Here is a 26,655-nt window from a genome sequence, read left to right as displayed (position 1 = left end):
CGATCTCGGACAAGGCAACGCGAAACGCGCACCATGCATCAAATTAAAGGTCAAACTTCATCGCGCGGTGCATTATTCGTCTTCGATTTCCGACGTGCGGATAGCGACCAGAAAGGAGTGTGCGGTGTATACGCGAAGAATAGTTAATGTCGGTATGCCGGCTAACGGTTGTGCGCGGATACACGAAATGTTGCTTTGTTCTCTGTCATCAATTCTGATGCGTAGTATCTTAACCTGCCTTGGGATTTGCATGGCACAGAGCGTATAACATCTTTGATATTTTCACTAGAAATTGTTTGTGTGCGCCATATTGTGTGGCTAATATTGACAGTAAAAATTACAAAGGAATTTTCATATTGGACGGGTGCAACGGAATGGAATTTTATGCGTGGTATATACATAAACATGCACATATTTACTTCACGTGAAATCTTGTGTGACTACCATCCCTGTGTCGTTTTCTCTTTTTTATCATGTACATATATTTATGAAACACATGTAAGTAATAAAATATCAAGAGCTAACCAATAAGTAAAAAAATTTTTAATTACTGGCGAGATCGGAATAATTGCAAGACATTTCTCTGTCTCTAAAAGAACGTAAACCACGAGTGACACCTACAGGCTTTACCGTTCTTGCTCTTCACCCATACGCCTGCAAAATGTTGCGCGGAGCAAGATAATTAACTGTCATGTAAAACCTTGTATCTTGTTACCTTTCTCGTCGAATAGGTTGCTCTTTGCTCTCCGACAACCTTCTGCTCGCCGATGTGGAATGTGAATGAGCGGATAGACTCCGCCGTTAATTTTTTTTTTTTTAATATATCCGAGGGAATGTATGTCAAACGCGGAGAAAAGACGCAGGACAGGAGACAACGAAGGTGTGGGAGACAGGTTAGATGATAGCGATAGATCTACAAAGGGAGGAGGCGAATGATAGAGAGAATTAGCGGCATCGCGTACTATGCGGTAGCCGCGCAGACCATGTCAGCTTCATGACTCGGAACTAGGATAACTCGATACACACTGGCGAGCGTGTACGCGCGACCGCTCGCCTTCGCATGTATATTCGAATACGTAATTTACCAACCGACAACCTTACTCAGTAGGCAAATATAAACCACGTCAAAAGTTCCATGCCAGTGCGGCGTATAAAGCTCAAGAACGTAATGTCAGGTTTCTCTTGCAAGGAGAAACGCAAATTTGTCCGTCTAGACGTATGCATATACGTGCGTCGTTGCGTTCCAATCGAATTCAACTTTTTTTCGGTAAATATTTAATATCTTCCGTAAATTTGTCAATATAAATAGTAATTTGCGCAAACGGCAAATATTGTTAACAAAGAAAAATTTATCGCATATTTATTCGCGCGTTAATATGACAGAAGAAATGCGAAAAATTGTAAAACAAGAATAAAATTAAAATTTTTAATTGGGATAATTCTCATATCAAATCGAACCAATCATAATTTCAAAAAATTTCGCGAGCTTTTTCGACGTTATATTTAAAACGAATAAAAATGAATATTAGTTTCCAACGATATAGTCCGTACAAGAGAAACAGCGTGGAAGCGGATTTATTTCTACCAACCATCGTTCGTTGTTGCATAAAATCCGAATTACGAAGGCGATACCGCTTTACGCGAGAACCCGGGCGAAGGATTTTGCGGAGCGCCAGTTGTTAGACTAAAGACCATTGGGTCAGAGATTAACATTCGCGTACGACCGCGTGCTAATTTTCACGGCGGCCAGCACGGCCAACGAGATCCGAATAACCGCATGAATCCGTCGGGTCAGATTTTCCGCGGGACAGCTAAGTCGCGGATGGGTGCATTAATTCCCCTTAAGCCCGGCGCGTTTATATTAATAGGATGCAATTAATAACGGTTAAAAGGCGTTCGCCCGCGGGAATTGTCGTTGGGCGGTGGGCCGCGTCGGTAGCCAAGTTGCGGTAGCCGGCGTCGCGCGTTCCGCGCGCGCGAGAGGGAACAGTGAGACAGAGACGAAAAGCCAGGAAGGCGTTAAATTACACTTAGCCAGTTTCGCTTTTGGGGCTCGCCGGAAGAGTGGCGACGGACGGACGGAATTATTGCGGAAAAGACGACCGCGCTGAGCGTCGGGATGCCAGCTAGTCCCCGAGAATTTCGAATGCTTGAGCAGGTATGCAGTCCACTATATAAATGGGCCTGCGGGTACTGATGTAAGATTAAATGCGCGATACCGACCTCGTAATCCAGTTTGCATCTGATATCGGGGTTACCGTATAAACAGACATTCGAGATCGCCTTTGATATCACGGCCACTTTACTTCTGACTCGCCTGTACACGTCTTTGCAAATAAAAGAAATTCTTGACTGCTTACTCGCCCTGGTTGGTCTCGCATCAAAAGACGGTGATAACGTAAGCGTGATGAATACGCTTCGTGCATCACAGACCATTTTTTTATATCGTCTTATATAAAACTTTATTTCGAAGAAATATCTCAGATTTAAAAGCTACATAAAAATTCAAGCTAATATATTAATGATTAACGTACAAAAACGTTGTGAAAAATTGCTAGAAAAAATTATTCCAAAAGAAGTTCGTTATTCCGAAATTAATGTATAAAAATATAAATCATATTGAAATGTACACATAATACTTATATTTGACAATATGCGTGAATCATTGTTTATGTAGAATATTTTTATTATTTTAATAATTTTATAATATACTCTACGGAAAAGTATTGCAAGAAAAAAAATGCAAAATTATCTGGAAGCAGATTACACAAAATGACGTAAAGCAGTGTTGCGGAGGAGTGTGATGTTACGTCGTGCTACCAATTTGTTCCCGTTACGCGAGCTGTCAGCAACAGATGCTGTCGAATGGTGGCGAACATCTTTCGTATAGTGAATATATCTATACAAGGTGTCTCAAACTTACCGTATCATTCGTTAATAACAGATTTCTGAGGTTTCTCGTACAATAACAATATAAAAATCCATATGCGATGTGCCTGAACGCGACAATCTCATTGATAAACTTTGAATCCTTCACAATTAAAAATTACTGTAACCTCGACATTTATTATAAAGATTTTCGTTTTCAAATGACCTCAAGAATCTGCTATTAACGAGTGATGCAATTGGTCTGGGATATCTTTTATATATATATACACACACATTTGTATACATGTAGAGTCTTCTTTTCATTACAATACTTTACGTATATTCATGCAAAGAATTTCTACATTTCTAACACGCATGCGGAATTATATTGAACATCGATTGCAATTTCATATGCGCATATTTCGTTCTCTCTTTTAATATCTTTCGACCGTTCAAATGTATAAATGTGTGAATATTTTTATCTAGCAAAGAGATTTCATAAAAGAACACGCGCGTGTGTGAAATATACGAGAATGTTACAGTTTTGCAGGCAAATAAATTATAATTCTGGTTAAAAATTAAAAATGAAAAATTATTGAGTAATCACTTTATGTATTCAAAAAATTGCATTCATTTCCATTCCATTGGATTCAAAATTTTACTTTCATGCGTTTAAAAATGTTATTAATTGCACCGATTTCAATTATCGGAATTAAAAAACCTATTCTAAACAAGATTGTGAGGCAACTAAAGCAAGTCGTCAATGGATTAAATCTCATCGCTCTTCTCCTATAATCTATTCTACATAAATCCGATAAAGAGGAACATATCGTTCGAGGTTCCAGATTCCCGGTACGATTGATTGAGCGCCAAAGCTTCCCGAAATAAAAATTGCCCTCGTTACTGCATCCCACGAAATGACTTCGATAGAAATGAGAAAAGTATTGGAGTAGACGATTGGATATCCTTCTGGTGGTCAACACGAGTCTTGAAAATGATGAAAAAAATAAAAGTCAATCGACTATAAAAATTGCAGGCATTCACTTAATTTTTCGTATCAAAAGTTCGAAAATTTCTGTAATATCCGTTCTTCTACGAGATTAAACATAATTTTGCTAGTTGCAAGAGTTTTGAATTTAGCATTCAAAGAAAACGGTAAAACTCATACCGACATTTATCTCTCTTACGCGATTTACAAATTTCACAAATTGGCAAAAGTATCATACTAATAAATATCCCGAGAAACTTAGCATTTTACACAATTCGATTGTAGCAACATTTCGCGTCCATATGAAAATTTCCATAAAAAAATGTTGAGAATTTTTTTATTTACTTTATCGCGAGCTTTGAATCGAGCAAGTATAGATATCGCACATGAAACAAATCAAAACAGAGGGAAACTTTTTTGATAATTTTTTTTTTTAGAATTTGTGGCGATTTGCCAATGCGTGTGAATACTGCGGGTGCGTTTGTATCTATCGTCCGGAAATACGCATGCTTTGTGGCAGGATACACAGATTGCTCGATGACCACACAAAGTCGACCTCACGACCGCCATTAGTAATCACTGACGACTTGCATTAGTAGGGATTTTAAAGGGCTGGCGAGGCTAAACGGCCTCTCATTACGCGTCACTAACGATTTATATGCGACAGCTATAGCGCCATAAAATCATCGTCGTCGCTGTCATTCGACAATGCGTCCACGCGTCGACATTTGCATTCGACCGTGTCCGGCCGTAATAACATGTCTTCACTGCATGTATTTGTGCCTGTCTAGATGCGCATATGCATACGTAACTGTATGTTATATTACAAACAAGAATATACCTTGAACATCTTTCAAGCAAATAAAAACGATGGAAAAATGCTTCCGCCAAAAAACTGTGATGAAATTATTACGATAATATCTTACTTGGTAAAATAGATGACAGAGCAGTTTGCGTTAGATGTATATCCCAAGTAAAAAATGTACTCACCTGAAACAAGAAAAAAGAAGAAAGTGGTTAGAATAATTCTCGCAACAAATGTACTAATATAGAATCGATTCGCGATATATCAGACTGATTGATTCTCAATGCGGTAGCGGAATATTCATCGTAATCGCAATTGATTGCGACATAAATTGATGAAATAAATTAGCGGATACCATGTGTCGTGCTTATCTCAGAAAACAGCGCGGCACGAAGCACGCAGCTCGCAGCCAATTACGCGAAACTTCGCTACGCGTATACTTGAGAGTTAACAATAACGACCACAAAATTTCAGCTTTACCTAAAACCGCAGCTGTTAATTATTACGATAAAGTAAACAAAGTTAAGTCTAACTCCGCGACAACATGTCACGCGAGTTACCGAGTTGAAAGTATGAGACGTGACAGTGAGCTTTTGCGAATAATGCGCGGCAAATGAGATTATTTCTGCGTGACTAGAAAAAAATGCAAGTAAAATTATTCCTAAGAGAATGATGATAAAAGCAAATGTATGATTAATTAACATCATATCATATAAATTAAACAATTTCGAAATATATTTTACACCTGAACTTTTTATAGACATTTTTTTACATCCATTTTTAATATACAAATCATTATTAACAGCAAACAGTTTGCCACTGCCGGCAGAATATCACAAGATTCCGCACAGAATACCGCACAGTAATTTTTAGATCGTCCATTAAATACACTCTACCTTTCTCTGCTTAATCAAGCCACATGAACGCCAATGTTTACACGCAGAGTACGTGTGAAAGATATTCGAATCGGCAGAATGTGGCGCAAGCTCGGTAATTCAATCGTTATTTATATGCACGCTTAAAAAGTGATGGAATGCGATGCATTTTACCGACCGCATTAATCCAATTGTACGCTTCACTTTTGCAGATTCAAATAACATCACGCGTTAGATTAAATTTTTATTTGCAATGATCCTTATCATTATCTTAATTAGATAGTTAAATAAATAATAATTAAATAGTATTTGTGTGAAAATAATTTTCTACATTGCTTTCATTACAGATTTTCAATTTACTTTATTTTAAAAAGTTAATTATCATAAAATTTGTTAACAATATTTAAATTTTATAAAAAATATATTGTAATTGCACATTTTATAAAAAATTTTGTAATACAAGTATAATATTTTTAATTAATCTTTCATATACAACACACATACATGCGTATCTTATGAAAACACTGAAATTGTTGTATCAATATTTTAACGACTATTAATGAGACTATTATAACTTTCAAGTCTTCTATTATTATGTTCCAGAGTCAGAAATTCAATTAGCGTACTTTTAATTACTTGAAACTCCATTAAGGTTGACGTATATATCAAATTACATAAGATTTATTAAGAAATATCTAAATATTCGGTCATAATTATACATTGAAAGTTGTTTCACTTTGCATTTGTCTATCTCTCAAAACTTCATCATTAAACAATTATAATCAAATTATTTTCTATTTAAAAACAGAATTGCCGGATCTTCTAGTGGTAATTAACATATTATCAAAGATGAAACACATCTTAACTTTATCTTATTTAGACGAAGGATATTTTCAAAAATGCGTCCGCCGGACTATCTAGTTATTTATACAAGAGGTATTAATTATAGAATATCGCAGCTGAAACTTCCTAATTCCAAAATAGCCATTAATTAACGGAGCTTCAAACTCTAATTCCAAGCCCAAGTGCAAATACATTACGGAGAACACGGGTGGCTACGTGTACATATAGAATCGCCTGAATTGCGCGGGAAATTGCGACCACAAAATGCATGGATCCGCTGTGTTCGCGGAGGAACACGACTTTCAGATTGACCCGAGGGACACTCGATGCTCGGAAGAAAAACGAAGGACGAGAGACGCGACGGAAAGAGAAAAATATAGGAAAAGGTGAAAGAGGGAGCGAGAATGAGGATGACCGACTGCAAAGAAGATAAAGCAAGAATGAGAAGAATGAATATGTGTGTGCAAGAGAAAGAGAGATAAACGGGCAGAGGTAGAGGAAGAGAGAGAGAGAGAATGCGCGGTCCAGTAAGCGTCAGTCTTCAATTCCGCGCCGTGGTGCGCCGGTGTACCCGGCCATTTGCATATGAATCAGGATCAGAGGAGCGCACCGAGGGTCCCGAAGCGTGTATGTGGCGGCCATGATACGGGGACAAACAATCGCTCGCAATTATGCAAATCCCGTTGCGGTGGCGCGATGTCTTTAAAAAAAAAAGAGAAAGAGAGAAAACGAAAAAGAAGAGGAATAAGAGCTTCTCGCAAAAGTGCACACGGATAAGCCCGATTAACGTGTTCGAAAAGCGCGCTGCGGCAGAGTAAAGTTTCGAGACTCTCGACGATCATTACGGTTACAATTGAATGAATACGAGATCTCGGCTGATTGAGCACTGGATTCACTGCGTCGCGTCGCGCGTGGACGTCACGTAGTGTTGCGCCAATCAAAATCGCTGACAGCACCGCGAGCCGCATCATGTGCCAAATAAAAACTCAATTGCGTTGCCCCAAGTGTCCGCGAGAGCATACCTATACGTCCGCACACGCACCGACCGCAAAGCGTCCCTCTCCGCGGTGTTCCCTTCGCAATTTGCATATGAATCTGAATCGGGCGCTAGGGACGCGCGGTCACCGAGAGCTAGCGCGACAGAAGACGGATAGAGAGACCGGGGAAGAGACCGAGAGAGTTAAAAAGTACGGGTGATAAAGAGCGAAGAAAGGGACAAAGAGTGGAGAAAAAGAGGCGATGGTAATGGGTCGCAAGAGAACATGGAAGAATAGATGCATGCAGTACAAGAGAAAGAGAGAGAGAGATTGGGAAGAGATGTAGTATATAACAAAACGAAAAAAGTCGAAATTAATAGTCTCCGCCCAGTAGTAACGGTAAATTTCTGGCGCGACACCGCCAGCCAAAAATCAGTAGTAAGAACCAACCATAGGCGGCGACGTTGTAATGAACGACGAGAGAACGGCAACGCGGGCGCGTCCATATCGAGACATCTCATTCTCCGAGGAGCCTAATAATTCACCGTAAGCAACGCCGTAAAGTAGCCTAATTGCATTCCTTATATCGGTTTCTAATGGACCCTTTCGTCCGTGCTGTAATGTGCGACTTCCCCGGCGGGCAAAGGCGCGCCGCGTTTCGCACGGCGAAAGACAGGCACTTCGTGCGCACTGGGGAATTCGAGGAAACAGGAAGAAGGAATGCGTGAACTCCTCTCGAGCGGATAATAAACTATTGCCGCGTGTATCCCGGCAGCGGACAGTAGTCCGCTCGTATATCGGTGCAATTTGCGAAACGCTCTCCACCCGATACGTTGTAATTTGTGCGTGTTTAAGAGCACGCATTAGGATATCATTATGCGAGCCGTGTAGATTACGTAATCACGGGTACGGCCCGTCGGCCGATCGCGAATGTCAACGGCGTTATCCGTTTTCGCAGGTTCTCGCAGGGGAAAATTGTTCCTTTCGAATTCCCCTCATCCTATCGTCGTTACGCCGCCGGCGACAGATTGCCATCTTTATTTCCATTATCGCACGTTATTCACGTAGTTGGTGAAATCGTGATTGAAATATTGTAACGTTTCAAGCGCGCTCTTTTAAATGCGAATGAGAAATTCAGGCTTTGACATACGCAAAAAAGTGTGCTTCATAAATTACGATCCTTCGAGTAACGATACGAACATTTCTATCGTGCTGTGAAAGCCAAATCCATACATCTGTGTAGAAACATTAGTAATTTTTTTTTCTCAGATAAATAATAAATAAAATAATAAATGTCTTATTTAAAATTCTAAATAATAACTTTATACACAAGTGCTTTCATATTATGGCATATTTCGCTTATTAAGTTTCAGCTACTTTGTTCCTTTTACTTGTTAAAATAATTCCAGTTTATGGAAGATTGTATTTCTGATGTAAGCAAAGCCACTGTGATTTTATAAGACTTTTTTCCGCAAGATAAGTCGGCGTAGGAATGCGACTCTCGGAAATGGAGAATTCTCCCGAGACGTTTGTGCGGTAGTAACTGTATATCTGTGAAAACGATATCTGAACAGTACCAGCCTGTCGGTCAGTACGAACAGCTGTCCACTCGATTTCACACAACGGGTATACGTAAAGCTTCTTCTTCCTCCGTTCTCGAGAATTACTTACGGCGAGGAATGTAGCGCCATAGTCGACCTCTGTTCGCGAGAGCGAAATCCCTTTCGCGAAATGTCTCGCAACTGTGTGTATTTACTATGTCCACTTTTATGTACCATATCCCAACTATGGACCGCCTGTGCAGCAAAATAACGAAATAGAAAGCCGAAAGAAACACAGATAGTATATGACATCGCGCGGTATACAAGGCTAACCGTATCTACCAACGAAAATTTATTTTGCGGTGGAATTCTGTTAAGCGTAAAAGCGAGCGAAGTGAAAATTAAAAATTGCATCACATCTGAGATCTATTTTATATCATTATTCGATGCTACTACGTCGTGGATGGCTCTAAGGATCGCGAATTCTTTAGTAAACTTGAAGCAATATTTTGACTTTTCTTATCAAATATTGTTAGTTCAACTAAAATTAAAATACTAATAAAAATGTATAATGCATGTGTGATGTTAATTGATCAATCATTTATCCGTTTAACCTAAAATACTCAATCTTGGAAAAAATAATGTAAATCTAAATCTCTAACAGAAATATTATTGTTCCAGCAATGGTAACAATAGCTTTCTTAATATTTGTTACTTGTACGGCTATCGTAGAACTTTTATATCGGATCGAATAAATTCCTTTGCCGACAAAGCTGGCGGGAGCCACACTATATGATTTCCCAAGAGTGCATCACACCCTGCACAACATTTTGTGAAACGTCCGCACGGGCAAATATGGATGTTTGAGCGTCGCGATGGACAGCACAAACAAAAGACTTAAAAAAACAAAAAAAAGAGAATAAAACTGGAAGAAGAGTAAAGCTACGGTGCTTTCGCAACGATGATCTTCTGGGAACAATTAATTTAAATCTTCATATATTCTTATACGTGGGAAATAATTGTAATTATTTTCAAATAAAGAGAAAGAGAGAGAGAGAGAGAGAGAGAGAGAGAGAGAGAGAAAGAGAGAGAGAGAGAAAAGAGTAACGAACTATCAGAATTAATTCTATAAGCACGGTCAACAAAATTTAATCAAATTCGTATTAACATGTAATGTAATAATGTTTCATCTCATGATGATGCAATACACAAATTATACCCCATATATGTCCGTGGTCAATCACTATAAAATAATCAATACGTCGATATCATATATAACGCATAGCTAAATACTTGTATATATTGATCAATCACTATATATGTAATTATAATTAATCACACATATGTAGCGATTGATTACAATTCTATATAACATATGCTTCCGCATATAAACTGCAAACTCTGTTTTAGCAATAATATTAGGTCTGTTCAATAAATGTATCTTAAAAAATTAACGTATAAAAAGGCAGTATGACGAAATAGCGGAAATTGCATGATTAAATCTTTCATGGAAGTTATATAGATGGACGCAGGTGGTCGAGAGAAAGCAGCACGGACAATTAAGAAAAGAAACGAGTGACAGCGAGAATGAAAATTACGAAATTGGCGAGAGTGCATCACAGTGGCGCAGCCGTGCCGCATATTATTATGTATCCCTTTTAAATTAATGAAAGTAAAGTCACGAGCCACAGATGTAGATTGCTCCGCCGCTGCGACGCGTATCCCGCTGCATTCGGCTGTATCAAATACGCGGACGAATAAAGGAGTCCCAGATGCAAAAGGAGATGATGAGGGTGAAATAAAAGAGGCAATGAGAATAAATAAATTGCGAAGAGAAAAATAAGGCGTGCGCGAGAATGCGCGGGCAACATCGCGCGGACAAAGTGTTTGCCAGGTCGCGCAACATTAAGTATAATTACGACAGCGAGAAGCGCGCACTGGTTGAAACTTATGATAATACGGTACACGATGGTTTAGTGCGCGATCTAGCCGCAGAGTGTATGTAGATGAGCGTATATGTAACGCAAAGTACTCGCGCTCGACTCTTACGCGTTCTCTTCGCGTCACAAGGGATCCTCGCATATATACACGTGCATTCTGGACAATTTAACAATACTTTGCGTTTTCCTCGCTTTCATCACGTTGTCTATCGTGTTTCACTGTGCTCTTTAACGGCGCTCTCCTCTGCACCTATTAGAAAGATGTAACGCGCATTTTCTCAATCCGGTCTTTTCTAAGTCTTTCTACCGATCCCTCCGTAACTGATTCTATTACATTTTACTTTTTTGCTGTTTTGTCTCTTTATATTTGCTCTCTCGTTTATTGTAACATTCTTTGCCATTAATATATTAAATGGTCGACAAATATCGTGTGGCATCGGTGTTCACCCACGTTCATGCGACTGCCCGAACGACCGTAAAACGAGTTGGAGTGCGTGTTAAGGGCACTAAAAAGCCGTCTTTTTGGAGAGGGCAGCTGGAAAGAATTGATTGCGCGCGACTGCTACTGATGGCGATCGATGCTCGCTCGTTATCGTAAGATTTGTTGCTAACGCCGTGCACCACCGTGCGCCGCTTGTTCACACGTTTTTCAGGCAACGCGTGATTGTGGAACTTATGAAGAACGTGGAAGAATAATCCTCTCTTCAAGGATCTGTCATTCAAGTATGAAGCCAGTTTTAAACTCTTAAAGTAATAATAATATAGTATTACGATTCATCAAAGTTAAAATCAAAAGATTGAATAAATTTCATTGTAATAAAAAGTCGTAACTATTTCCGTTACAAAAAACTAATTAACCAAAATTATGTAAACTAGACTAAAAAATTAGATTTATTATAACATTTTTTATGTCTATCATCCATTTATATTCGATATTACTAATAAATTGTTTTATGAAATTTCAATTCCTAATTAATTCCTTTAATTGAAAAGGAAGCGAGATATAAACAAAATTTTACTCGCAACGTTCATGCCTAAGGCAGAAAAATAACGAATTTTGATATGAATATATTTACCAACAATATCCTCGTTAGTTTAAAAATAAAAAAATATAAAAAAGATTTGACGAGGAAAATTCGGCAACTCTAATAAATACAAAAAAAATATGAAGCATTGCACAAATATAAGGTAGTTTGCTCCAAACACTTTTGACGTTGCGGTTAAAAACAAACATTTTACGCATTTAAAACAATCGTTCAAAAAATAAAATAATTATTTACATTTTCTAATATCTTTAAAAATCTTAAAAAGTATGAAGTAAAATATATTGTACCATATAAAACAATAATCCTTAAAAAAATAACTCTTTTTTAAAGATACAAAAAGTTAATATTTTTGTACTATCTTTTATCTTATAGATCACAAAAAAGTACGAAATTCTCATATTCAAAATTCTGATATTTTACAATATTTTGATTTTGATTTGATTTCGATAAAAATCAGTAGTAAGGCGCGAAATGAGATGTTAACAAGTGACGTCAAACGATGAACGATTGGTAATCCATCTATCCATCCATAACGCAGGAAAGTTATTCGAGTTCAAAGTTGCCGGCGTTATCTGTACAGATCCTTGAAAAGCTTTTTAAGGAATGGAAAAGGTTTGCCTCCGAAATTGATGGGCGATCCTCACACCGACGAACCGGGAGTCAAGTTGATGGACCGAGCGACGATAAGGTTACAGAGGGGTGATCCGGGGAGACGGTCGGATGGAATACAAATTTTCCCCCCAGATGACGGATGTCGAGGAGTTTCCACTTCGTTATTCACTCTAACGGATCCTTCTTCCTATCGTCGCATGTCTCGAACCCTATGTCGTTAGGACACCCAAGTTTCTGTCACCCTTACCTATACAAGCGGAAATTCATACGCAAAACTCGCATCTTTTTCCGAAGAACGATGACGGATTTGGAAAAATGATGAAATCATAAATCAATATATGGTGAATGATCCAGAGAGCTTTGATAGATGAAATGTAAATACATTTCCACGCAATTGCGATGTATAATTTTTATAAGTTTTCAATGTTAACGAGTTATGTAGATTATGTGATTTTACTCGATGGACTTGAAACAGTAATTAGAAGCGATTATATATTAAGCAACTTCCACAAATAAGTAGCAGGCCGAGGCTCATAAATCATTATTAAAATTTTATATCCGTTTTTACAATTTACGGATTTATCTCTTAATGTATTAAGTAAAAATATAAAGATTTTTATCTTCGGAAATTAAAATCATGAATTCTTTAAACAATGATAAAATGTGTTTTCAAAATTTATCAACAGTTTCCTCGAAACAGTAACAGGCAAATGGTGCAAACCTTACTTTCAGCAAATGGACTATTGTGCTCTTTTATTCAGTTTATAAAATTTTATGGAGATTGTGTTATTTTTTTTAACAGACGCAGTAAAGTCTACGACGTGCTGCGAATTTGTTTTTACGTAGCACCGTGCAATATATTCTCGACACACCGTTTGATATTGAATTGATTAATAATATCAAACTTTGCCGGACGATGAATCCCAATTGCGGTAGACATCAGGCCACAATGCAACTTAATGAAGATGTACGGATAGTACGAGGAAACCGCAATGCACATGGTAGATACGCATATATTCAGCAATATTGGCATTTCGTTGAACACAATATCGCACGTCCGCAAATTACTGTTAGTTAGAATAGAATGCTCCAATCGAAGATGATTCAATTGCCGTTGCAACAAATCTTTCGAATAATTCCTACGGTTTAATCCTGAATCGTGAATGTAAATAATAACTTACCAATATCAAGATTATTCTATTCTTACATTTTGATCTTCATACAATTCTATTTTGTCATACGTGAGATAGTGACAAATTAATTTGTCTATAAAACTTATTTAAAACAATTATATCTATGTTCATTATTTTTTACAAGTCACATTTTCATTCATTTCTCATGAGAACGGAGTATTTTATACAAACAGGTGTCATTGATTTGCGTTTGCCATTTTTTTTCATTAAATGCAAAACATTATAGCAAGCCGTGTAGATAATAGGACATTTAATAATCTATCAATTCTCCGTACAATGTTCAGAATATAAGCACAATTTACGAGCACGATATTGAAACGAGAAAGAAAAATGTATCCCACGAACCCTTGAAGCAATAAAAACGCAACCCTTTTCTCTTCTGGTTTTTATTAACCAAGTACTCATACTACTGAGTCCGAATCATACTACATAAGTCCCTGAATCTCAATCAAAAGTGATAATTCTTACTCCGTTCAAACCATTAAACACATCGTACATCATATAAAATTATAAAAACCAATATTTTTCAATTTTAGAAAAATGTCATTATTTTCTTAATATTCGTATTAATATAATAATGGCAATCAGTATAATTACCTAACAATACGATTTATTACAAATGCTTTATTATACATGCTCCTATTCAATCTACGTGTGCAATATCACAATAAAATGTGCAGATAACATTGCGGTATGAACGATATCGAAGAAAAATGTAACGAAACGTCACGTACGAGCACTTCCGTATCCATCCATTACAGCTATGTTTTCTGTGATGGCGGAGAACGAAAGTATAACAGCTTCCGGAAAGCTGTTTCATTATTTGCAGGACGTAAGTTTGCCGTCAAAAGTACAGTATCTATGTTTAAAAGTTATAAAAGTTTGGACGGCACATATTTATATCAAGCGCGAGAAGTTATTATCGATCGAGAAGCGGCATACACGTCATCAATGTTGCTTACTTTTTCTTCACGTTGCATTAAAGATATTACATACATGCAGGTGTGGTCGCTATGAATGGATGCACGATGGACGAAGGTCTCATAGTGGCAGTATTTGCGCGCCGTCGAGGTAATAAAGACTATCTTATCAAATATGAAGGGAGTTTTACAATATTCGGAAGTTTGGTCCCGCTTGAGATATTTTATAAATTCCTCGAACTTTCCTCGATCTAATGGAACTTAAGTTGTATTATTGAATACGCCATCTCCGAGGTCCATTATCCTAAATGCACCGTGCTACATAATTTGTCCTAACTGTGAGAAGTCCGCAAATTGATTTGTTACACGAAATTTTATCGCATCCTCACGTATTATCCATCCAACAAAATTAACTAAAAGTGTAACATTTTTAAAAAAGCAAAAAAAACAATAAGAACAAAAAGAACGCAAGTGTTAGTGCGTGAAAAACAATTTATTGTAAAAAAAATAGAAAATATGACAGAAGAATACAAACGATCGTTTATATTTTCTATTCTTTTTACAATAAATTGTTTTTCACGCACTAACACATGCGTTCTTTTGATTCTTTTTATTACCGTTTCTACTCTATTAATAATTTTATCGATACAAAATCGATTGCTATTTTATTTTAACACTTTTGTTTCTTATTAGCATTCAGTGTATAATGTGATAATATTTGCGAATCAATATTAAATTAGATATTTGAACTTTTGACTCAAGATATGCAAAAATACAAAATTAATTTAACTCTAATTATTTTTGAAAAATGCAATTTTTTAGGATTAATTTTCGGCAAAAAATTATTAGACCTCACAATACGTGAAAGAGTTGTAAGTTCGTCAGCACACGAAAGATTTAATAATGAAATCCCACCTACCACCCTTAATCAAATAACAAATTTTAATGTCCCATCGATTTTGCATGTTTGCGAAAAACTCGCATCCGCCAAATTTATAGCGGCATTGATGTAAATGCTGCGTATTTCAGGTCGATGGAAAACTGCATAGAATGTCGAACAAAATTGCGGAAACAATATATTCGACGAGCGACTGGATGAATAAATGGCCGTGACTATCGATTTTCACGGATCGATAGATAGCCATGGTTTCGTTTGCCTTCAACCCTCGGGGGCCGAAGTCCTCCCGTCCGTCACCGCCTATTGGTCCCAAATATCGTTTATTGCTTTCGGCCTAAAAACAATGCCTTTACGCAACCGTCGTTCCGAACGCAACGAACGTATATACTCGCCGAAATTGCGATAGAAGCCACTGCGAATCGTTGCGGTCGTTAATCGAACGCCGATAGTTTCATTACAATGTTAACACGATGTGGGACAACGATAGGTACGATTCAGACCGGACGCGTGGAAAAAAAAACAAAAGTAATGCGAAAGCCAGACAGTCAAAAAGCGTACGGAATGATTTCCTTTAAATCATGACTTTCGTAATTGAATTTAAACGTTAGTTTTATATCGAAATATGAGAAATGTATAAAACTCAATCGTCTTGTCAAAAATATAATAATTTCTATGCTAAAAAATGATTTTGAATAATTCGTAACATTTTTTAATATAACATACTATATTATCCAGAGCTTGTTGTGTATGAAAGAGCGAATAGCGAAGAAAGAAGAGTAAAACAATGCAAGTAACAAAACAAGAAGCAAGCATATTCTTCGTCATCATGAGTCGGTATTCTTTTTAGAACATATGCATAGTTTGTGTAAAGAATACGCGTACATAAAATTAATGTGTAATTTCTGTTATATGAACTTGCAAATTCTATTATCTATATATGTATATACGTCATTTACTGATTATTTATATAAGAATTTCGCGAGTATTTTTTCGTCTTTTTTCGCTTTTCCTATGTTTTTTTTTCAATTAAACATAGGATTATTGTAGTTAATAAACGTTGACGAGAATTTGGATCCAACGACATTACGTACACGTGCAGCCGATTGAGATTAAAAATTAATTCCCAATTATACCGCCAGTGAAAATGACTTGTATCGCGGAAGAGAGGTTACATGGGTCACGAATAGCCAATGGAGGTTAAACAAGCGTAAACTATGAAATGCCATGCCGGCACGGGATACACGGATAAAATATTTCCTCATTTCGCACTAAATTCGGCATCGTGTAATGTTTGCCCGATCGTAACGATCCGACCGGTACGTTTACTTTAATGATTTCTCATAATAAGCGCATGAAGAATTCAACGTGGCAAGCCGAGCATTCGTAACAGCGATTACTTTGGGCCGTCATGGAAATTGCACCAGAGAGATGCGTCAGACGCGAGAGGGAAGTGAGAGGGAAGACCTCCCTTGAAGGAGAAGGATAACGGAAGATCGGTGGACGTCGCTCGTGGCTGGAATGGAATGGAACAACGTGAACCAGCGAGCGGTAAGAGATGGAGGGATAGGATTCATGAACGGGGTGAGATGCAAGTGCCCGACCGCTCTCAGACTCCCTCGGGATGGTGAGAGAGACTCGCTATTGGCTACTCCATTGCTCATCACGACGTACCAGGGTGAGCTCGAACAAAGCTTCCGAGCAATGCTTTTCTTATAGTTCTCTAATCTGGCTTAGAGAGAGCAGTGTACCACGTCCATGCTCACTTCTGTCGGTCCAATTTACGTTGGTAAGAGTACCGTCATTCCAGAAACGAAGCGATATCTCGAATAACGCGCACAATCATACCTACATACGTACGATATCGGTATTGTGCGTCGACGTCCAAATAGAACGGCAGATAGAGTGGAAACATTGAGAAGTCAAGTGCGCGGAGAGAGATACGTATATATGTAATATTCTAATTGAAAAATATCCACTGAAAATTACAGAACGATTTTCCGCTTCATCGCATTCGAATACGGATGATTGTTTAAAATCATTCAGCCGAAAAGAATGCGTGTGGATGAGTGTTACAAAGGACTAACGAAAAATTGTACATCTCCAGAAATAAAAAAATAGTATTGCATGTCTAGAAATTTTAAGTATTTTAAAATAAATGCACTATTTTAGAAAAAATTTTTAATTTAATAAAAATTTCAAACAATTTCCTTCCCTCACAGTGATCCTATACAATTTCGCTCGTATCCCGCACTAATTCGAAAACGCCGAACACGCTGACAAATCACCAATTTCCCGGTGAAGGTACGTGTTTTATCGGCAAACACATGTCGGCTCGTTGTAACACGCACGGCGGAAGTTTGTGCGCTACAATGAATGCGGTTCGTGTTATTTGTAATTCGCGGTATAATTTTAATTAGTTGAGTTTACATCAGCGTGCACCAGGCGGATCGAATGACCCAGTCGAAGAAAGAGCTGCAGACGTGACACAGAGCGTACACAGAAATATTTCGATCCCTCCCTCTCTCCCTCTTTTTCTCTCATACCGCTTTTAACGCGCACTCGTTGTCGGATGAGCGCGATTGGCTGCTATGTGGTGGCAAGAATACAACACAACGACTGCTCTCTGCCGATGATACGTTAAACCATCAACCGAATCCTGTCCAATTCACCGGTCTTTGCCACGAGTTCAATTATACGTGCCGCACACGTGTATTAAGCACGTAAGCCGATAACAAGATAGCCGCGTACACAACTATTGCCGAAACTATGACGCAGATTGGTCAGCGTTTCCGTCCATTCGCCAGAGGAAATGAGATGGGAGGGAAAAACAATGAGTACGGGGATGTGAGAGAAAAAAGAGAGAGAGGGAGAGAAAGCACGAACGGGGGAAAAATAGTTTACCTTTTTCCACCGTCTATTTTTTTCAGGTTTTGCTCCCTTTCATCACCCGCTCGCCGAAATAGACGGGCGCGTAAAGAGAAGAGAGAAAGAGAAAGAGAGAGGCCCAAAGTATCCGTCTGTTTCACTTGAAAAAGGCACTTTCCGTGGCAGCACAATAACCAGGACTGGTTAGCTACGTGCCTGAAATAAAACGAGATGTTCGTTCTTAAATCTCCTCTCGCGCTGGAGCGCGCGCGATCGCTATGTTTGGATAACGAATACGATAGACCATAACGCGCGGATTTCGCATGTGAATTAGATACAATGTTGTTTTTCAGCACGGCTTTTTTCACGCCTACACGTCGTACTCATTTTCGTCGATTCAGAAACATAATCCCAGATAATTCCGTTCGCACGGTGAAACGTGCGTAAAATAAGCATTATCACGTTTCGTTCGTGCATCTGTATGAAAAAAATTGTACACAATCCTAAGTATAATCTTCACTTTTACATTAGAAATATTTTCAACAAGTTATCGCACTCGTTTATATTTAAATTTCCAAATTGATTTTACTCGATAGCATTATTCCTTACTCTTATTGGAAATTTTATAATAGAATAATTTAGCAAGATGCATGTTTGTGTCGAGCAAAATATAATTTTAATTTGGAAATATTGTAATTAACATATTTCCGCCAAGGCATCATTATAGCGAGCTATAGATCTTACTACGGCTAGACATATACGAGAAAGGGAAGAAGATCGATAATTAAAAAACAGAAAATACGCTGCGGCCACCATAAATTTCAATAATGATTCGAGTAACGCGCTGAGCAATAACGCGCACGAGGAACAATGACAGATTTTAACACAATAATGCAGCACCCCTTGAGAATCGAGTCGCTAACAAATTGGCTGGTACCTCAGAATTATGATTAATAGATCGCATCCCTCAGGGAATTAAAATGAAACTTTACTTCGTGCTCATGTACACGGCATTATCATCCTTTATTGTCCGTGCACGGCGTAGAGAGCGGAGGAATCACCCGTGTCAGAATCTTTGACAAGCGCATCTCATTCCATTACACTCCTCTCGCAGATTGAATTAAATTGAATTCTGCCCACGAGCGAATTAATTTCCCCGCGCGGCGCTAGAAGAATAGGGAAAGAATCGGCCGCGTAGAGACGCTCGATAAGGCTTACTCGTTAAATCCGTTACACGTGGACGCGAAGCCGCGCAAAGGGAAGCAAGAAACCCTCCTAACAAGAAGTGCATCCAATTTCAAGGCGTATTTAACGTGTCGTATATCATACGCGACACATCTGTAGTGGTGCGTGGACGGCTCCGCGTTTCTTATACATTTCGTGTCCAGTTCCTGGCTGGACAGATATAATATATGCTTTATGGAACGATAAAACGGCGGAAGGCGGCGCGGCGCGGCGCGGCACGGTGTTTGTCACCTTCTTCGTATACACGCACAAATGCATGTACGGCGGAATCATTTATCTACTTCCGAAGACAGGGCGAAAGGGAACGGCGTAAACGCGTCCGCCCTTTATACGCGAGTCACGCGGCCTGGCAAAAGCGGGGAATGGAGCGATTTTTTTCGATGATCCTTGCGGATAATTTAGTGCGTCGTGTAACTGAAACGCGTGCCAGCTCTCCCGCGAGAGCAACATTTCACGTTAGCTTCCTTCCTGTTCGCGCGATCCCGTTCCCGGCCTTCTTCGATACCGCTCTCGCCGTCGATAGGTAAAAGACGAAAGCGCACCGCGACAGCAATAACATGTACCGTTGTCAGTCGGTCTCCAACAGTTAGAGCCGTCTTTCCATATGAGAATAAAATAAACATGTTATTGACGAGACGGCGATTGCCGTAGGGAGAAACAAGGTGATGGGCTTCGCATCGTCGCTTATACGGTGCGAGTCTGATTGCTTTTGCACGTTTAAACGATATGCCGCGTGACATTGCAACAACCTGTGACCGACGACATTGTCAACGTTATCGATAATAATATATGTCCCAATACGTCATGCATCGATACATGCCGAATAATGTTGCAACAAGTTTTTTAGAATTCTGCAATAATTATCAATCTTTCCATTTATATCTCGTAATGTAATCATTATAAAAATCTTCTACGCAAATTTGTTATTGTATTAACTAAAACATAATATAATTATCAATATCAAATAAATCTAACAGCATGATGTATTATTTCGTTAATTAGTCGTAGATTTATAAAATGAAATAATGGTTATTATATCACAACATAAATTATCGTATTATTTTATATTATGTATATTATATTATGTGTATATTTCACGTCAAATATTAGTAATAAATAATTGTCACCAAAGCGGTGGAAAATCCAATAGTAATTTATCAATGGCAACTGGAAATACAAATATACCTACAAATCACGACAATTGCCGGTAGTTCAATTAAAAGTTAACTTCTTCCTTGAGCGCGCAATTTTTTCTTTTTCGTCAAAACTACGTCGCAAAAGTATCGCTTGCTGGCTTCAGCAAACTCAGTAAAATAGAGTTGTACGTAAGATCACTGAGCCACAAGAAACTCGAATTACAATGGAAGAAGAACTCGAATGAAGATTATTTTCGCGCAACGGGCTCGTACGAAGAAGAGACAACGTGAACAGGGGAAAGAGAGAAAGAGATGTTCAAAGGTCGAGAATTCCGGAAGTAGCGTACAGTGTGTAATTCGTCCATCGTTCGTGTCCACGTTGTAAATGTAGCAGTGCATTTTGTATGTATGTCATGTACGTGTTGTGTGCACGGAAAGGACACTGCTGAGCGCACACATTCTCTGTAACATTACCGTGCACTCGCGCCCGAAAGAGAGAACGCTCCCTCGCGAGACCATGTTTACGTCGGAAGACTTCCTTGAGCTGTTCTTCGCTCACTTACGAAGAAGCGGAGAGGAACGTTCGCGCGGACAATTTTCCCTTAAATACAGTCGGGTAAGAATGGCGGTCGTTCGGTAACGATCCAACCTCTTCCTGCTTGCTGCCGGTGCAATCCATTCGAAAAGATTCCTCGCAGGAACTACGGCGTGTCTAACGTTAAAACAGAAAGCATGGGAGGAGCGTTTTTTATCTGTTAAGGTTTACCCTGCTACAGATCCCTAAGGACTATATGACATCCTTTGTCTCTCCCTACATCGTCTGTGCCCTCTTCCTCTCTTTCCGTACTCGACCTCAATGGGTTCTTCTCTCAAATCTCGTCACCGCAGAAGAATCTCGGGGTGTGCCATCCGGGGTGGATCTTTGTCCTAAATGATAAACTTTACCCGAAGGACTTCGTCGTGGAAAAGTTCCCCTATAAAATGTCCGTCAATAGGGAAAGTATTTCGAAACTTCGGGACTTGCTTCGTGTTGGCCTCTATTGTTCATTGTCGTTCTTAAAGTGCGTTTAAAACAATGCTCTTTCACTCTAATCGATATTTCTGGTACGCAAATCTATCTTCGAAAATAAGTCATAAATTTTCAATCTCAATTAATAAATCAACGTTCTCGTCATCAAGTTGCCACTAACATAATAAAATAAAATCAATTAATACTCGTAATAATAGTTGTAAACTTTCAAAGAGTGAAATATGTTACGCTAGTCATAAATCTTCAAGAGATTTCTAATCAAATTAATTCAATCAATAATTCGCGCAGAAGTTGCAGTGGGATCCGAGATTTGACAGCTAGTTAATGTTGAATTTTCTGCAATGGCTGAAACACGTATTGATAGTTCTAATAACATGATATGTATAGCATACAGGATATGGAGCACCGATAAAGGAAGCAAGTATTAATAGACGCGTATTCAGCCATCGTTTCGAGTTTTTTCATCGTTTGACAGCACGTCCGAGTATTCTCAGTATAGTTACAAAAGCCGTTGACTCGACATTCAATGATCAGCCCACGCGGAAAACCCAATGATGGACAACTGGTGCGATTATACGTTAGCGGGCATGACATGGCAGCTTGAGATGTTCGCGAAAACGCAAATACAAAAGCCGCTGATAGATTGATGAGCGCGCGCGCTCGTTAAATGCCTAGCTTTCCGGAAGTGTGGATCATCTCGTTGAAAGAGAAAGAAATTGCGCGAGAGAGATCCGCTTAGCGTGTTTCAGTTACTTGTTCACTTATAAGGCAGTACGAGAGAATTAAGCACTGCAGGCTTATTCGCCACAGTGTGGAGGAAAATTAGCGATTAGTGCTTTACGGAAATTGCAAAGAAAACAATTTCGCTAGGAAGTTGCCAGACAATACAACACTTCCCACGTGTATATTCTATTAAATTCAACTAATAACACATGATATACTCCTGTAAGGCGTGTTCCTCTCCTATCTTTCTATTCTTCGAGATTCCATTCAGTTGTCTATTTAATGGAGTATAATTTTCGTAAACAATTGACATCGTATAAAAATCTACTCTCGAGAAACACCCTTCGATATATCGTGCTATACAGCTTTAGAATACATTTCCATCGTATCTTTGATGAGATCTCCTCTCACCGTTACGAGAACAATGATCCCATAATTATCTTACACGTATGGTTCGTATTGTTATTGAATATGCGCTAGTAACTAACGGCATCGGAGACATTTAATTTTCAGGAGAGCTGTTCTTATTCATCACAAAAGACAAACAACATGATTGCGTATCTTGAGAAGGGACTGGATTTAATTCACGTGCGAAATGGAAAGAAAATAGATTTCCTGGACCTTTTCATGTGCGGCGAATTGCGTCTAAGGCACATACACACACACACACACACATACGCGCGCGCGCGCGCGTGTGTGTGTGTGTGTGCGTAAAAGTATTTGTGAGAAAAGTACATTTTCCTTATGGAGAACGGTATATGGCGAAACTAATGCGCCTTTAGCTAATATCGCACAAAATAAAATAGGACAACGCGGAGAGAGGGCAACGAATTAGCTCAGGTGCTTCGAGTAGGCGTAAATTGCTTAACGCACATCCGTACACTTCCACGCACACGAGAGGCCAGAGAAAAGCGGAAGCAAACATACGGGACTAAAGCGGATACATGTGTGCGCGTGTACGTGCGTAGAGCGTGTTAGGATACTCTTTAAACTCTCTCGGTACTCGCGGAGGAGAGAGAGCAAATCAATATGGGCGCGGATAGCATGCGCGTTGCAACGCAACCGACTTGGCCAGCTAGCGTGCATAAAATTTATATTCGTACGTTTTTAAAACGGACGCACACGCGCCGCGGCGTTTACCGGCACTATCCATCCATCGTCTGATATAGAGTTTCGAAGAGTATTCGCCTACCGCAACCATCCGTCCTAAATGGATGGGGACGAATTGTTACGCGCGACGGAATTGGAGGATCGCAGTTCCGGACAAATATTTATTAACACATCCGCGCGCGTACCGGACTCGTCAAATATCCCGCTTGTTTTTTTACAAAGATGTACACTTCATATAGTAATCAACGAGATTGCCTTTCAATTTTTTCTTTTGGAAAATAATAATGTAATCGATATCAAAAAACATGTTGCTTGTTATAACTTATATTAAACATTCTTTTATGGCGTTACAATTTTTTTTTTTTTTTTTTTATTTGTATTTATCTAATACATTGAATTAACTATAAAATAGGATAAATATTGAACTTGTTTTATCAATGTCATAATCATATGAAATAGAAATGTTATAATAAAAATGATATTTGCTTAGCTAGATCTGCTATATGTGATTATGACATTGATGAATCAGATTCAATATTTATTCCATTAAATCATCTTTTTAATATGTGATATATCCATTATTTAAGAGAAGTGCAATTGAACTCATTACTAATATATAAGATTATGTCTAATTACTGCAATAATATTTCACGTACGTTTCGCGCAGGTACATCCGACAGCAATACGAAGACAGACATTACGAATTAGCCACGCTTTAAATTAATTGTAGAGGGATCTGAATTAACATAACTGAATTTCATTGGATTAAAATCTCTTATTACACTAGCGGATACTGATATATGCATTTTATGCAGATTCATGAAATGCTACGGAACGCGGAAAAATATTCAATCATAGAGGCAGACAGATCGCCGCGGAAAAAGCGAGAAAAAGAAATTCGCGCAGCTCTTTGATTACGCGTTGAGGTCTGGTTATTCCGTCTGGATTGCATGTCCACTGCTTATAAGCGCGTTGCCCCTCCGGCGGCAGCTTTGACGAGGGGCACCGGCGGTTTGCTCAGGATTTAAACGAAAAATGATATGAATTAATTGAATCGAGTTTAATTGGAATAAAATGGGCGCGTTTCCACTAGCGCGTGTACATATATGCATAATGATGCCATGACAAAAGTATTTTACAAAAGTATTTAATTACCGAAGCGGTGGAATGTAATGAAACAAGAACGGAAGAGATTTAACTACAGACAACTTCCCGCCGAGCTCAAAGTATTACACCAATTACCGGATTATTTCTAATTGCACTTACACCAGTTCTATAGAAATAACGTGTAAGGCATGTTTTAATCATTATCACTATCTTTGCTTTCGAAGAATATCTCCGAAGCCATGTTGAATAGCTTTGAAATAAGCGAATAATTGCATGAAATATTACAATCATATTTTAATTAAGTATATCAAAGCTAGAACGAACACAATGAACTGTGATGTCTTTCTACTTCTTAATGGTCAGTCCAATAATACCAAAAGCAAATACAAATAGACAATTACGAAGGTATATTATACATAATAAACCAATGATTGAAAAGCTTATTAAATAAATTATGTGATAATATATTACGCTGAATGCGACCAATGCAATATAAAAGGTATATTCAATACAGTAACCAGATTTTAATCGAAACCATTTATATGCGTGTTCACCGATTTTATAAATGTGTCTCGTCGACAATAATTTTATACATCAAGCGATACAGTGAGCTTAGCAAGATTTAACATATTAAAAAGTCGATTAATTTAATTTGAGTCAATTGGTTTATAATGAGTATGCCATTCATTGCTTTGGTGGATCATATAATATAATTATTTCGAAAATACGCACGTTAAACTTATTCACTAATCATTCATCTCGATTTTTCTATAAACGCGGAATTTCATTTACAAAATATTATTTTTTATTCCTCAAATAAATGAATATTTTAATGATTCCGTGTGATTTCAATATATTAAGGATGAGGTTAATATTTTTATCATGTATATAACTAAATTATTATACTATGCACAAATAAAACAAGTGAGATAATTGAGTCCACTCGCGTGATATTCACGAAATATGCATAAATATTAAAAAATTTTGCGCATCAAAAAAAAGAAAAATATACATAAAGTTGACTTTGAATTTTAATTCATGATTAAATTGTATCACGTTTCTATTGCATAATCAAAATAAGGCCATATAAAGTAATACAGGAAACGCAACTTACGCAAATAATATTAATTATCATGCACAATGTAATACGATATCATTTATTATAATTGAGTGTAAAATAAATGAAAACATGATATTTATACAAGTAAATTGGATTTAATACTTCATGGATTTACGTTATTGCATGCTTTTGAAGAAAATTAAAATTGGAAAATGAATAATAAATAATCGTGCAAGTAATATATCTAAACTTCTCTAATCGCTTTCATCTATAGATTCTTAGACGATTATAAAACCAATCTTTGTTTAATAAGAATATAGTAAAATGGTTTACCGTAAATGAGAGAAATTGCTATTGATTAAATACATTCTGTATATTAAAATGAATGTATGCATATTATATAGATATAAAATGATAAATTATGCAACTGAAAGGAATGATGCAATGCCCCATGAGCGTTTGATTTTCCTTGATCATGGAAGCACGTCCTTTACTTATGAGCATAAAGCCGTCTGATGGTAGCTTTGAATTTCACAGAAAGCGGTCCAAGCTTTAATTGAATCGGCCGAAATTAATTTCAGCTGTCGCACCCTCGGAAATTCAGAAGGTGGACGAGGACGAACAGGAAGCGAGAGCTTCCGGCCCTTCTAAGCCCCGAATGCGCAAATTGCTTGAAGGGATAAATGTTGTCGGCTCTTAAACTTCAATGTTTCGTAAAAAAAGAATATAATCATACAAATATACATATGTACTTTATGTGTATATATAATTTGCGCATACATTAACTTTATCTATCCATAAAATATTTTACTCGCAAATTATTTTAGCAGTTTTATATAATAAAATAAAATTGTATTTATTTAATAAAATATT

The 26,655-nt window shown here is 37.9% G+C and overlaps 1 protein-coding gene across 7 annotated transcripts in view; it reads right to left on the bottom strand.

Moving 5' to 3' along the window:
* LOC105677049 (autophagy-related protein 16-1) overlaps nucleotides 1–26,655 on the bottom strand; it is a 260,615-nt gene that overhangs the window by 174,620 nt on the left and 59,340 nt on the right. Inside the window, exon 10 of one of the 7 annotated variants that reach the window (XM_067357543.1) lies at nucleotides 3,342–4,846. The exons of 5 other annotated variants lie outside the window; for them this stretch is intronic. In XM_067357543.1, coding sequence (XP_067213644.1) covers nucleotides 4,766–4,846 — 81 coding nt within the window. In that variant the 3' untranslated portion in view covers nucleotides 3,342–4,765. Of the gene's footprint in view, nucleotides 1–3,341; nucleotides 4,847–18,560; nucleotides 18,588–26,655 lie in introns of those variants that run through there. One more of the 7 variants, XM_067357547.1, reaches the window with a different exon arrangement.

Source organism: Linepithema humile, chromosome 6, assembly GCF_040581485.1.
Source record: "Linepithema humile isolate Giens D197 chromosome 6, Lhum_UNIL_v1.0, whole genome shotgun sequence".
Taxonomy (NCBI): Eukaryota; Metazoa; Arthropoda; class Insecta; order Hymenoptera; family Formicidae; genus Linepithema; species Linepithema humile.
This window is presented reverse-complemented; position numbering and strand designations above follow the sequence as displayed.